Here is a 15,113-nt window from a genome sequence, read left to right on the forward strand (position 1 = left end):
GCCTTATTCTATGAAACCATCTTTACTTCAGTTATTTTCTGTGGCAAAGCATCTTGTGCCTTAGCAGTATGTTAATATCTACCAACTGAACAAATCTGCACAAAACCAGGAACTGGGAAGGGAGTAGGAGTTTCAGAGAAAGCTCCAGAGGTCTGACCTGTGACCTAGTTCATAACTCTTTTCCTTTGACCCTATCTGTGCTTAACAACATGTATGAAATTCAGATTGAAGCTGGCTTTGCATCCATTGCCATCTTCTTAAAATAGCCTCTCTCCCAGCATTGTCATGGGGTGGAAATTAGAAATGGGTCACGTTTATTATTGTCATATGTACTAAAATATAGTGGAAAACTTGTCTTGCATACTGTCATTATACAGTGCATTGAGGTAGTACAAGGTAAAACAATAACAATGCAGAATAAAGTGTAACTGCTTTAGGGAAAGTGCAGGTCAGGTAGGCAATAAGGAGCAAGATCATACCAAGGTCCATTGTGAGTTCAAGATCCATCGTAGTGTTCTAGGGAACTGTTCAATTGTCTCGGAACAGTGAGGTAGAAGCTGTCCTGAAGCCTGATGGTACTGTACATGCTTTCAGTTCTTTGTATCTTCAGCCCATTTGGGGAGGGGGGGCAGTAACAACAAAGGATACCCAGAGTGGGTGGGGACTTCGATTATGCTGGCTGCCTTGTCAAGGCAGCGGTAAGTATACTGAGTCCTTAAGATAAGACTTAAAAGCAAATTAGGCCATTTGGCTCATCAAGTCTGCTGTGCCATTCGATCATGGCTGGCTTATTTTCCTTCTCCATCCCATTTTCCTACCTTCTCTCTGTAACTTTGGATGCTCTTACTAATCAGGAAGCCATCAATCTCGGCTTTAAATATACGTAATGCCTTGGCCTCCACAGCCGTCTTTGGCAATGAATTCCACAGGTTCAGCACCCTTAAGGCTGATTTATACTCGTGCGTACTAGCTTACGCCGTAGCCTATGGAAGTGGGCCGCGCCGTTGTGAGCATTTATACTTATGCGTTGGTGTTCTGCGTCACTCTGCAATTCACTGCCAAAACGCTAGTTGGTGGTGGGGTTTCTAAGCCACTGTGTTGAGTTTCTTCGTGTTGAAACTCAACACGAAGAAACTCAAACTTCAAACAATGGCGACTGAAACTGAAGGAGGGTGAATTTTCTATATGTACAGTGTAGTGTCACTTAAAGGAGGTCTGTAAAGCTTTATGGAAAGCATTGCAGCCGGAGTTGCTTCCCTGCCCTTCAGTCGCCCAATGGGAAGCTATTGCAGCGTAGGAGGAAATGTGATGCTACCAAGCGGACCAATCACAGTTGTTGCGGTCTGCGACGCCGTGACGCGTAGTTACATTTTGGGAGAGGTGCGCATTCGGCTATGGCGTAGGGTTCAGTGTAGATACAGTGTAGGGTTCGCGGCTATGCCGTACGTACGGCATACGGTTAACGCACAAGAATAAATCAGCCTTAAGGCTGAAGAAATTCCTCCTCATCTGTGTTCTAAAGGGAAATCTTTCGATTCTGATGTGCCCTCTGTTTCCAGACTTTCCCACATCTTCTACACTCCTCTCTCATTCTTCTAAACTCCAGCAAATACCTTTCCAGAGTCATGAAATGCTCTTCATACATTTACCCTTTCATTCCCAGGATTATTCTCATAAACCTCTTCTGGACCCTCTCCAATGTCAGCACTTCCTTTCTTAGCTATGAGGCCTAAAACTGCTCACCATACTCCAAGTGCGGGCTGACCAATGCCTTAAAAGCCTCAGCATTACAGGGAGTCTGGTTTCTGTCTTGTATTAAACTGTGTCCACAACTCTGCAGTTTCTTATGGGCAGAGCAGTTGACATGCCAAGCAGTGATGCATCCAGATAAGATGCTTTGAATGGCGCATCGGTAGAAAATGGTGAGGGTCGACAGGGACATAACAAGTTCCTTTAGCCTCCGGAGGAAGTAGAGTTGTTGGTGAGCTTTCTTGACCTAGCTGGTCGGACCAGGGCACTCCTTGGTATTTGAAGACCTCGACCTTTCAATGGATATTAGGCGTTTTCAGATTTATTCACTCTGGAGACCGTTTCTGAAAATCTCCGTTTTCGGGGGCTGAAAACGCTGTTTCAGTGTGGACGGAAGGTCAAAACGAAGAGAAAAGCTTTGTTTTCAAAATTATCGGGCGTAGTAGGGATGTAGCCTCAGTGCTGCCTCTCTTCCTGAAGTCAATTACTTAAACGGCAAGAAAATTAAGTGGTTTAAAATGACTTAAGCTACTTCATGAGGTAATAATTAGATGAAAAGTGCAGTTCAATTTTGCAGCTAATCAGCTGATGCAGGAAGGAGAGCTTCAGATTAATGGATCATTGGGCTGTTTTCCAGGGCACGTGGAAGCTGTAAAAACAAGATTTTTTTACATCTGAACTGGAGGGTATCCTTTCTGGAAGGTTGGCTTGTGCTACTCAAGAGGGTTTGAATTAGTGTGGCAAAGGAACAACAACCACAGCAACAAAACAACAAGCTGGTAAGGTTTAATGCAAGAAAAATAGTATGTCAGGTAAGACTGAAAGAAAGGCTAGCAAGGAACAGGCAATTAAAGATGGTACGATGGACTGGAGTGTATTAATTGCAATGTCAGGAGTATTATGAGTGAGGAGGTTCAGTACGTGGAATTTCAGTGTAGTTGCTGTTACAGAGGTGGACGTGTGAAGAACAGGACTGGCTGCTCAATGGGTTTCACTGTTTTAGATGCGATAGAAAATGGGGTAAAAGAAGTGGAGGGTTACATTGCAGGTAAGGGAAAATATCACAATGATACTCGAGAGAGGACGTACCAGAGGCAATTTGGGTGAAGCTTTGAAATGGGTAGGTGCTGTCATACTGAGGGGATTATGCTCTCGGCCCCCCATAGCTACTGAGAGGTGTAGGAACAGAAAAGCAGACAGATTATGGAAATATGCAGAAACAACAGACTTGCCATAATAGGGGGCTTTTAAATCCCTCAGTATTCATTGGTATTCCCTTAATAGAAGAAACATTTAGATGGAGTGGCATTTCTTCAGTGCATCCAAGTGCAGTTCTTAGAAACATAGAAAACCTACAGCACAATACAGGCCCTTCGGCCCACAATGCTGTGCCGAACACGTACGTACTTTATAAATTACCCATAGCCCTCTATTTTTCTAAACTCCATGTACCTATAAAGGAGTCTCTTAAAAGACCCTATTATATTCACCTCCACCACTGTTGCCAGCAGCCCATTCCACGCACTCACCACTCTCTGCGTGAAAAAACTTACCCCTGACATCTCCTCTGTACCTATTTCTAAGCACCTTAAAACTGTGTCCTTTCATGTTAGCCATTTCAGTCCTGGGAAAAAGCCTCTGACTATCCACACGATCAATGCCTCTCATCATCTTATGCCCTTCTATCAGGTCACCTGTCATTCTCCGCTGCTCCAAGGAGAAAAGGCCAAGTTCACTCAACCTATTCTCATAAGGCATGCTCCCCAATCCAGGCAACATCCTTGTAAATCTCCTCTGCACCCTTTCTATGGTTTCCACATCCTTCCTGTAGTGAGGCGACCAGAAATGAGCACAGTACTCCAAGTGGGGTCTGACCAGGGTCTTATATAGCTGTAACATTACCTCTTGGCTCTTAATCTCAATCCCATGATAGATGAAGGCCAATACACCGTATGCCTTCTTAACCACAGACTCAATCTACACAGCCGCTTTGAGTGTCCTATGGACTTGGACCCCAAGATCCCTCTGATCCTCCACACTGCCAAGAGTCTTACCATTAATGCTATATTCTGCCATCATATTTGACCTACTAAAAAGAACCACCTCACACTTATCTGGGTTGAACTCCATCTGCCACTTCTCAGTCCAGTTTTGCATCCTATCAATGTCCCGCTATAACCTCTGAGAGCCCTCCACACTATCCACAACACCCCCAACCTTTATGTCATCAGCAAATTTATTAACCCATCCCTCCACTTCCTCATCCAGGTCATTTATAAAAATCACGAAGAGAAGGGTTCCCAGAACAGATGTGGAAACTCAAATTAGAGGCGGCGGTTACTTGAAAAGGGAGCAACAGCTTCTTCCCCTGTTGCAACAGTACGTGGAAACTCCGGAAGAAGATACTGGGCTTAGTTTTGGGAATTGAGCCTAGCCATGTGACAGACTTGAACATTTTGGGAATAGCGACCGTAGCTCCTTATGTTTTAAGACGATTATGAGTAAGGATAAAACTGGATCTTGTAGGAAGGTATTAGATTGGGAGAGGCTGAATCATGACAAGATAAAACAGGAACTAAGGGGCATTGATTGAGAGCAGCTGCTGTCGGTCGAGTCCACACTTGATGTGTGGAAGTTGTGTAAAGACCAGTTGATCAGAGCTCAGGATCGGCATGTTCTGCTGCGGAGTAAGGGCAAGGACGGTGAGGTAAGAGAACCTTGCATGACCCCAGGGGTCCAAAATTTATTCAGGAAGGAACAGGAAGCATATGTAGGGCTTAGGAAGCTAAAATCATTGTGGAATGTAAAGATAGCGGGAAAATGCTCAAGCAGCCAAGTAGGAAGCCAAAAGTGATCTTGAAGTGCCCTTGGTGAGCAGGATCTCAAGTATAATCCTAAGGAATTTGATACCTATACTAAGAAAAAGAGGAGATACAGGAGTCTGAAGATGCATACTCTCAGCGTCTTAGGAACAGCTTCTTCCCCTCTGCCATCAGATTCCAGAGCGTTCCATGACCTCATGAACACTACTTCTCTATTCTTCTTTTGCGCTCTTTAATAATCATACTTTTTTATTGCATGTTTTATTGCATCATTAATGTTTTATATCTTGCACTATACTCTGTCATAAAACAACAAATCTCATAACATATGTTAGTGATGATAAACTTTGTTCTGATTCTGATAACCAAGGAGAGGGAGTGGGTAGCTCCACTCAAGGATAAAGGAGGGAATTTGTGTTTGGAGTCAGAGCAGGTGTCTGAGGTACTAAATGAGTACTTTTGTGTTGATATTTATTGAAGAGAAATTAGAGAACAGTGAAAACAGAGTGGGGTGTGCTTATGTTCTGGAATATTTTGAGATTAAGGAGGAGGTACTGTAGGTCTTCTAGAAAGCATTAAGGCTTGTATGTCAACAGAGCATGGTGATGTTTTTCCTCAGAATATTGAAGGAATCAAGTGGGGAGATTACTGGGACTTTGACGAGGATCTGTGTGTTCTCACAAGCAACAGGCAAGATCCTGAAGGGGTTTAGAATAGCAAATGCTTTGCCTTTGCTCAAGATGGAAAAAGTGCTAAGGAGGGGAATAAACAGTCGACATTTCAGAGCAAGGCCCTTTATCAAGACTGCAACGGAAGGGGGTAGAAGCCAGAATAAGGTGGTGGGGGGAGGGAAAAGAGTACAAGTTAGCAGGTGATAAGTACAGCCAAGTAAGGGGGAAGTGGGGAGGGAGGGAAGAAGCTGAGAGGTGATAGGTGGGAGAGGTAGAGGGTTGAAGGTATGGGAATCTAATAGGAGCGGACAGTGGACTATGGAAGAAGGGTAAGGAGGAGGGGTTTTGCAATTTGCGATGTCGAAATGGAAGGGAAAATTTTACAGGTGATGATAGTCCCCTTAAATAGCATTGAGGTACAGAGGGATCTTGGGGTCCAGGCCCATATTTCACTGAAAGTGGCTATGCAAGAGTGGATAAAGTGGTCAAGGTGTATGACATGCTTGCTTTCATGGTGTTTAACGAGGAAGTCAGCCATGCAGGAAGTCAAACAAAGGTGGGGAGCCGTCCTGAAACTGAAGTCTGGACATGGTATGGGAAAGAGATTTCAGAGGGGCAGTGCTGGATAACATTGTCAGGGGCAGTAGACAGTCTTGATGAAGGTGCCGATGTATAGTTGAAACTGTGGGGTCAAATATGACATGGGCTTGCAGACGGAATTTGTAGAAGATTTCAAGCTGACAACTCAGCTCAGGCACAATTACAACAGCAAGATTGTGAGCAATCTGGTTCAGCCAGGCGCAAAGAATGGAACTTGTAGCGGGGACTCAACGGCTTTGTTCTGTCCTATATCAAAATGGAGCAAATTCCTGCTCTTCCAGTAATGGTTATCAGACGAGACAGCCTGGCTTCACAGAGGAGCCAGGAAGAAGTGGTGACAAGTTGAGCCGAAGTAAAAAAGGATGGTATAGCGAGAAGCTGATGAGAGATTGAGGGGAGCCAAGGCTAGATCTTTTCAGAATTCCAGAGGTGGCACTGAGAGACTGGAAGAAAATCCATGGTGATAAATTCTGCAGCTGCAGCTGCAGTTGACAGGTGAGGGCAGGCTCACCAAGAAATGAGATGTGGAGGGCACTGAAATCCATGGGTGGGGGTGAATTCATCACGTTCTGACTTGAGAGGACATGAGTGCTTTGACACTTACTGTAAGCCAGGTCTTTCACAACATCGCAGACTCTGTAAATATAATCTGCCTGAGTGTGTAAAGTCTCTTTCTCTGTGTTTAATCAGGTTGGAGAATTACAAATGAAAGCAGCCTTAATAAAATAAAGATAACATTTTGCTACAACAACATTAGGACTGCTTTCTCCTCAGGACAATGAGTAGAGTTAATGCATTGGTGAGAGAGAGAGAGCAGTCATCGACAATTGGCAGAGTAGCGAGATTGTCTCTTCTTGAATTGTGCTATAACCAGAAATTCAGACTGTTAACCTAACAAGGCTCCATCTCTTGCATGCAAGTGTGGTTCCAATGTTTGCTTTACACAGGCGAGACAACAGATTGAAATAAAACCTTTCTTGATATCCAGCAAGTCAGGCACCGTGGATGGAGAAAAAGGCCAGAGTTGATGTTTCGGGTCAACTGGATGTTGCCTAATCTGAAACATGAGCTCTTGTTTGTGGGTATTTTCCAAGAGTATTTCAGATCTCCCGTTTCTGCAGTGTTGTCCACTTCAGCCTGATGCATTGAGCCTTTGTGCTTATTCACTGAGTCACAGCTGAACTCCAGGATCAGACTTCTTCACAGCCGAGGTGTGCTGCTTTGTGTGGTTTGGTAAATTACATCCACACATCCACAAAATGTACTTAGAAGTGGTGTGAGTAATTTTGAAGATCAAGTGACTGAACTTCAAACTTTTCTGCAGTACTTGTATGGTGCACAGTTGTCCCAAAGTAAGAAGCCCAGGGGGTCTACTCAGCCTCACCAGCTGGTCCCATTAAAAAGCCTGTCCTCTGCTGCTTTATCATCTTATCTTGGAGACCCTTCTCAGTCCAAAGCACTCAATGTTGTGCTTAGAACTTTGCTGAGTCTTCATTGCTTTCATGAACTGTCAATGTACCCGTGAGGATATGTATTAAAACTTGCAAAATATCCCATCCAGCTTGTACAATGCCGGCGTGGACTTTGTTCAACAGTGTTTTATTTGCATCTTATCAGCCGATGAGGAAACAGCCTTATCTGGCCTTGCTGTGACAAAATTCAACAGGAAACAATAAAGGTTATGGAATCAGACAGGGAACATGGAACAGTACAGCATCAGGCAGGCCACTTGGCCCACAATATTGTGCCAGTCTTGATGCTGATTTATGGTCCCATTTATCACCCACATCCCTCCATTCCCTTTATATTCATGTGTCTATCTAAATTTCTCTAAACTGCTTGATTCCACTGCTACCTCTGGAAAAACAATCCAGACAACCAACCACTCTCCGCAAAAAAAAAAAGTGCCCCTCAGATTGCTTTTAAGCTCTCCCCCCCCCCCCCCCCCCAAGTATTAAAAGCACATCCAGTGGAGTTCAACATTTCTATCCTGGGGAACATTTTTTTTTTACTGTCTGCTCTATCTATACCTCCTATAATTTTTTAAAACCTATCCATCACATCCCTCCTTAAAGTTATCAACAGTCAAAGGGGAACAGCCCAATTTTGTCCATCAGAGCTCATACCCGCTGATGCAGGCAACATCTAGGTCAGGGTGGCCAAACTTTTACATTCCATGCGTCAATTTTATCATGCACAAGTTCAGATGCGATTTTTTTACGCACGGAAAGGAAAAGGGTTAACCTATATTTACAAGAATTGAATGGGGGTACAAGAGTTGTATGGTGCATCTGAACTCGTGCACGAAAAGATTGATGCATGGAATGTAAAAGGTTGGCCACTGCTGATCTAGGTAAACCTTGTCTGCATCTTTTCCACGATCTCCACATCTTTCCTATAACGGGGCGACCAGAACTACACTCAATACTCCAAGTATGGTATGACGAAAGTTTTATATAACTGCAGCATGATTTAGTTACTTAAACACCCTGCCACTAATAATAAAGCAGAAACAACAAACTACTCATAAACAATGAACTGAGCGCATTCATAAGGTAAGCCTGCTGTTGGAATTGCAATGGTCAGTATGTCACTTTCGTAGTTGCCGTAGCATCTTCGTAGGAAGCATTGAAGGGTATTTGGCTCAAGCATTTGATTTGGAACAATATTATTACTCTGCTACAGGTCTGTCCAAACCGATGATTGCAATCAAGATGAACAGGTCACACGGGACTCTAAAGTGGTGTACAACAATGAACAGGTAGCAGACACTATTCGGAGCACAAAGCTGGAACCCAAAAGTCCAAAAAGCCCCAAAAGCCCCAAAAGCCCAACTGGAAAATCTAGCAAGGTAAGGAAAATAACATCATGTTCAGTATTGAATACAAATGTTTGTTTGTTCTCTTCACGATTGTAATAAAATACCATTAATTTAACCTGCCAAAATCTTCAAGAGAGAAACATGAGATGCATACATTAGCATTTTCTTTTCCTGTGATGGCCCTGGGTCTGGACTCACTGGAGTTTAGAAGAATGGGGGTGGGGGGAGTGGAATCTTAATTGAAATCAATTGAATATTGAAAGATCTGGTTAGAATGGATGTGGAGAGGATGTTTCCTACAGTGGAGCAGTCTAGGAGCAGAAGGTCTACCCTCAGAATTGAGGGACGTCCATTTAGAACAGAGGTGAGGAGAAATTTGCCAGAGGGTGGTGAATCTGTGGAATTCATTGCCGCAGACGGCTGTGCAGGCCAAGTCATTGGGTATGTTTAAGGTAGAGGTTGATAGGTTCTTGATTAATCAGGGCATGAAGGGTTACGGGGTGAGGGCAGGAGAATGGGGTTGAGAGGGATAATAAATCAGCAGACTTGAGGGGCTGAATGGCCTAATTCTGCTACTAGATCTTATACGATACCTCAGTTGTCCTGCGGTCTATATTATTTACTTCGCTTATCCTAGATAGAAGTGCTTTCACAAATATAAGATAAAGAACTGTGATGGGTTGTTGAGGCCAATCCTTTTCCTCAGCTCAATTGTCATGAATTTTCCTTGTATCCCTAGTTCTCACATTATCCAGAAATCCTTCATCTATCTTGAATAAACTCAATGACTGCACCTCCAGGGTGGAGGAATGAAAAGATTCAACTCAATCTGAGTGAATACATTTTTCCTCATCTCAGTCCTAAATATGCTCTTTAAATCTGTGAACCTTAGTTCCACACATCTCAGCCCAAGTGAAGTACCCACCTTGTGTGAATTTTATTCACCTGTCGTTCTGCTGAACTCTACAGCACAGGTACCTAGCTGACTTCATCTCTTATCAGACATCAGACCTACCCTTCTTGGAACGAAATTGGTACATCCTTGTGTCAGTCCCCCTATGATATGTTTATGCTTTTTAAAGTAAAAAAAAATCAACAAAAGATAGACTATAATGGTTTCGGTATCACTTAGTGTCTATAGAATTAGTTTAAGACATCCGTATTCTTGTATTCAAATCCTCTTGTAATGCAGTCTACTGAAAATTTTGCCCAGTGTATAGTAGTTGACTCTGGAAGGGGAAGGGGTGTAAATTGATAAAAAAGTGGGAATAAAAAATGGGATTAACACAGGATTAGAGTAAGTGGTTAGCATGGAGTAGATGGCTCATAGGGCCTGTTTCTATGCAGGATGCTCTATGAATATTTGACTCTTAAAGACCAGTATACCATTTGTCTCATTTGCCTTCATAATTGCCCTGTCACTATTTTAAAAAAATTGCCTGCATTTCTGTACACCAATGTGGATTATTTATAACACTGTGCGTGTCCATTCCCCCGAAAGCACTTTACATCTCCCCATCCCCCACTTCACCACCCCACCACCCTTTATTCACAGTCCTCCTGGTTTTGTACCATCGGCAAACACAGATACTGTATATAACAGTTGGTCCACTCAGCCAAATCACTGTTCTGGTCCCAAGCACAATCCCTGCAGTTTCCCACTAATCACAGTGCAACAATCAGAGAAAGAGACATTTATTCTTTTTTTCTCCTGATTGCTTTCCCATCTGTTCACCAATTTTATAACAATGAATTATTATTATTGTTATTATATATTACCCATAAACTACACAATGCAATAGTGACTTGCCTGTTGATACACTAATCACTTGTGTTTCCTGAATGATATTCATGCCGTGTTTTTTATATTGTATTTGTTTCCATTGGGCATCTGTAATTTTCCATCAGATTGTGCCAAGATGGCATAAGCATGTTTAGTTTATTGTAGAGGCTGCCTTTGAGCAATGTGGTTAGCTGGATATGTTTCTAAAATGACTAGGATGCTTGTGACAAAACACTGCAGCTGCTGAAAAGCTGAAAGAAAAGTGGGGAATGTTTAGCAGGTTAGACGGCATCTGTGGAGAAGAAAACAGTTTCCTGATTCAGTCTATGACCCTTTCTCAGAGCAACGGGCAAGTAACAACTGCTAATCAGAGCTATTCAAGCTTTGAATACTGTTATCGTGCAAGGTCACAAACCCAAAATGTTACTGCAGTTTCTCTGTACCAGATGCTGCTGAATATTTGAGTATTCTGTTATTTATTGCATATGTAATGTATAATATCAAATAGTACCCATAATTCACTGAGATGATGTTACTATGGAGAGGTATAATATAAATAGTACCCATAATTCACCGAGATGATGTTGCCATGGAGAGGTATGATATCAAATTGTACCCATAATTCACTGAAGTTATGTTGCTATGGAGAAGTATAACATCAAATAGTCACACTTCTGTGTCAAAGTGCATGTCATATTCAACAACTAGTTTTTCATTCTGAGCATCTTTCACCTTGGGATTACCCCACTGACCGAAAATGTTTCAACAAACCACTCTAAAATTAATTGTTTTTATCATGGCATCTTTCCTTTCAAATTTCTAATATTGAAATAAGTGTTGAAAGACTTTCTAAACAATCTGGACAGTTTCATATATCATTTGAGTCTGATGATATTTATCTGGTGAACTGAGTTCCTTGATGTTTCTTATTTCATCAATTTGACCAATAGACATCAAACCTAATTTCCAGCATATACCAGTACCATTCGGTCAACGGTATTGTTGGAATAAGGTCTTCTGGTTGCATCCATTTTTCACTCAACAATTTTCCTTAATTTTGAAAATTACGAATGGCAATTTTATTTTTTGAGATAATATTAATTTAAAATCCTCTGTGGCTGAGTTGGGACTCAGTTTTCAATATTGATGGGATTTCAGCAAGCATAATCTACACATTGCTAAACAATCTAGATGGAAGGTCTCAGCTTGAAACATTGTCCACTCATTGCTGACTTCCTCCAGCAGATTGTGTTTGGCTCTAGTTTCCAACAACTGCAGTCTTTTCTGTCTCCAACACTAAACACGGCTCATTTGTGCAATCAATACTGGATATTTACAACACAGAATGAGCCTGCTCCGCTCTTCACAGAAAGATACCTCACCAACTCCTTACTACAAAGGAGATGGTGATGGACTTTAAGAAGATTAAGCCTGCACTCTTCCCTGTTACTATTGATGGTGAGGACATGGATGTGGTGAAGACCTGGATGAAAGACTTGAGTGGAGCACCAACACAGAGGCTGTTTACAAGAAGGGCCAGAGTCACCTCTACTTCTTGAGGAGTCTGAGGTCCTTTGGAGAATATATGCCTCTCCTTCACATGCTCTACCAGTCTGTTGTCGCCAGTACAATCTTCTGTGCTGTGTTGTGTTGGGGCAATGGCCTCAACACAGGTGATGCCAATAGGCTCAATAAACTGATAAGAAAGGCTGGCTCTGTTATAGGAGTCAAACTGAACCCACTGGAGACTGTGGTAGAACAAAAGGGGGAGGGAAGGGGAGGGAACGTCGACTCAGACCATGAGAGGCCTGCGTCAGGCATTTTCATGCCTTACAAGGAAGAGATTGGAAGTCTGTGTGGGGCGCCACTCCTTGCACAGACTAGAGCAATGTGTGATTAAGTGCCTTGCTCAAGGGCACAAACACGCTGCCACAGCTGAGGCTCAAACTAGCGATCTTGAGATAACTAGACGAACGCCTTAACCACTTGGCCACGTGCCCAACACTAGATTCAAAAGGCCTTATGGAAAATCCTGGGAATTCTGGACTATGTTTCTCACCCTCTGCATGCCATCTTGATTGAACAGAGGTGCGCCTTTAATAATAGACTAAGACAGGGGTCCCCAACCTTTTTCGCACTGCAGCCTGGTTTCATATTGTCAATATCCTTGTGGACTGGTCGACCCGGGTGGGGGGGGGGGGGGGACAGGGGTAAGGGTTGTTAGTGGACAAGAGTAGCAGTCAAATACGTTGGGTTTCCCTGAGAAAGACTACAATGACCATGAAGCCTTGCGTGGGCACCAGTGCGCATGCGTAACTTGCGGGCGCGTGTATGATTTTTTTCTACAAATCGTTTTTGGCGATTCTGTTCGGGGGGTGGGTGTTAATCATGACCGGAATATAGATAATTAGCTAATACACTCAATTTCGTTTCTAAAAGGGTTTATCTAACGAATTTAATATTAAACACACAGCGCATATTTTCCTTGCATGAATATAGTGATAAGTCAATTATCAGGGGAGCTTGAAGTAAATGTTGAACGAACTTCCAGTAGAAGTGGTAGAGGCAGGTTCGATATTATCATTTAAAGAAAAATTGGATAGGTATATGGACAGGAAAGGAATGGAGGGTTATGGGCTGAGTGCAGGTTGGTGGGACTAGGTGAGAGTAGCGTTCAGCACGGACTAGAAGGGCAGAGATGGCCTGTTTCCGTGCTGTAATTGTTATATAGTTATATAAGTCAATGGTATCATAACATTTTAAGTATCGTTTGGGTATTAAACACGCAGCACATATTTTCCTCGTGTGAACATATAAAATCATTGCAACGCACCAGTATCGCTGAATCAGTGGGAGCCCTGGGCTTATTTCCCTGCAACAAGATGGTGCCATCGAGGGGTGATGGGAGACAGCGATACTCGAACGGGGTTCCTTATGTCCAGTCTATTCCACAATTTAGTTCTCATTGCATCCATTGCAGAGATATGTTAGAAATGGAAGCAACGTTTTCAGTTCTTTCGTGGCTATCTCAGGATACTTAGCCTTGACTTTGATCCGGAATGCTGGCAGAGATGTCAAACATACTTCTCAGCCCGCCGTCATTTGGAAGCTCGAGGAGTTGATCTTCTTCCCGCGCTAACATGGATGACGCGCGGGCAATGACCTCGCATGCATAATGACTCAACAGTGGGCGTGACAGGGAATGAGGAAAGGTGCAGCTGACTCATATCGCCAAATCATATCGTTTCCTCGCGGCCCGGTAGCGCATGCTCTGCGGCCCGGTGGTTGGGGACCGCTGGACTAAGACAACGGCACTGCTCCAAAGAACACTGTATGAGATCATTCTCACCCTCAGCTAATAGGCTCTATAATAAGTCACCTATAGCCTGGGAAGTGATGACCTCCCTGTCTCCTGTTAGACTGTTTGAGATAACTTGTTTTTTATTCTTTCTTACTTCTCTTCTAATATTTATATATCTGTGCACTCATAATGCAACTGTGACACTGTAATTTCCTCTGGGATCAATAAAGTATCTATCCATTTATCTATAACCTTTACCTAAAAAACTAAGATGTCTGCTCTTGTTCTTCAAGGTCAAAGAACATTACTATACTTGTGCACCGTAGGCATCCACAAACATTTTGCGTTTTACTTCCATTGAATATTAAGTCATGCCTCTTGAAGTGGAATGGCTACACACCAAGAGGAGAGGAGCCAGGTAGTAAAGTCACCAGATTCTGTGCACCGCTTTAGTGTTGCAATCGGTCACTATGTGTTGCACCTGTTAAGATTCAAAAGAATCTGCGCGTTAATTTTGGTTTAAAAAATTTGCAGTTGAATTTTAAAGTCAGTTAAGTTGACTCATTGACTCATCAATTCTAGTTAGGTCAACTTTAGATCTGAAAGATATAATTTCTAACGTCCATGAGATGGATGCAGACATTGAGTATGATGCAGTTCCATTGAATGGAACTTAGAACGTTCTTTCTGTCATCCTAGTAAAGTTTCTTTAAAACAACTTGAATTCTGAATGTCGGCAAAGTAAGAGAGGACCGAGGCTAGGAAGAGAAATCAGCAAAGGTTAACAACGCCTGAAGACCACCCATTCTTAGAGAGGAAGGAAGAAAACAGGTTGCGAGTTGGTCAATCAGTATCTGAGATAGTTATGGAGAAGTACATGACAGAAGCAGGTCCTTCAGTCCATCTAGTCCATGGCAAAACCATCCTCCCATCAGCCTGCACCGGGACCATAGCCCTCCATATTCCTAGCATCCATGTACCTATCCAAACTTCTCTTAAATGTTGAAATCAAGTCTGCATGCACCACTTGTGCTCGCAGTTTATTCCATACTCTAATGACCCTCTGGGTGAAGAAGTTTCCCCTCATGTTCTCTTAAATTTCTCACCTTTCACCCTTAACCCATGACCTCAGATTATAATCTCACCCAACCTCGGAGGAAAAAGCCTACTTGCATTTACCGTATCCATACCCCTCATAATTTTGTATACCTCTATCAAATCTCCTCTCAATCTTCTATGTTCTAAAGCATACAGGCCTAACCTATTCAATCTTTCCTTATAACTCAAGTCTTCCAGAACTGGTAACATCCTTGTAAATTTTTTCTGTACTCTTCCAACCTTGTCTACATTTTTCCTCTAGGTAGGT

At 42.8% G+C, this 15,113-nt stretch overlaps 1 protein-coding gene across 4 annotated transcripts in view; it reads left to right on the forward strand.

Moving 5' to 3' along the window:
* Positions 1 to 15,113, forward strand: part of crybg1a (crystallin beta-gamma domain containing 1a) — a 243,875-nt gene that overhangs the window by 74,613 nt on the left and 154,149 nt on the right. For all 4 annotated transcript variants that reach the window (XM_072246122.1, XM_072246121.1, XM_072246123.1 and 1 more), the window contains exon 2: positions 8,528 to 8,693. In XM_072246122.1, the coding sequence (XP_072102223.1) occupies positions 8,528 to 8,693 (166 nt within the window). The remainder of the gene's footprint in view (positions 1 to 8,527; positions 8,694 to 15,113) is intronic.

Source organism: Mobula birostris, chromosome 2, assembly GCF_030028105.1.
Source record: "Mobula birostris isolate sMobBir1 chromosome 2, sMobBir1.hap1, whole genome shotgun sequence".
In the NCBI taxonomy this organism is placed as follows: domain Eukaryota; kingdom Metazoa; phylum Chordata; class Chondrichthyes; order Myliobatiformes; family Myliobatidae; genus Mobula; species Mobula birostris.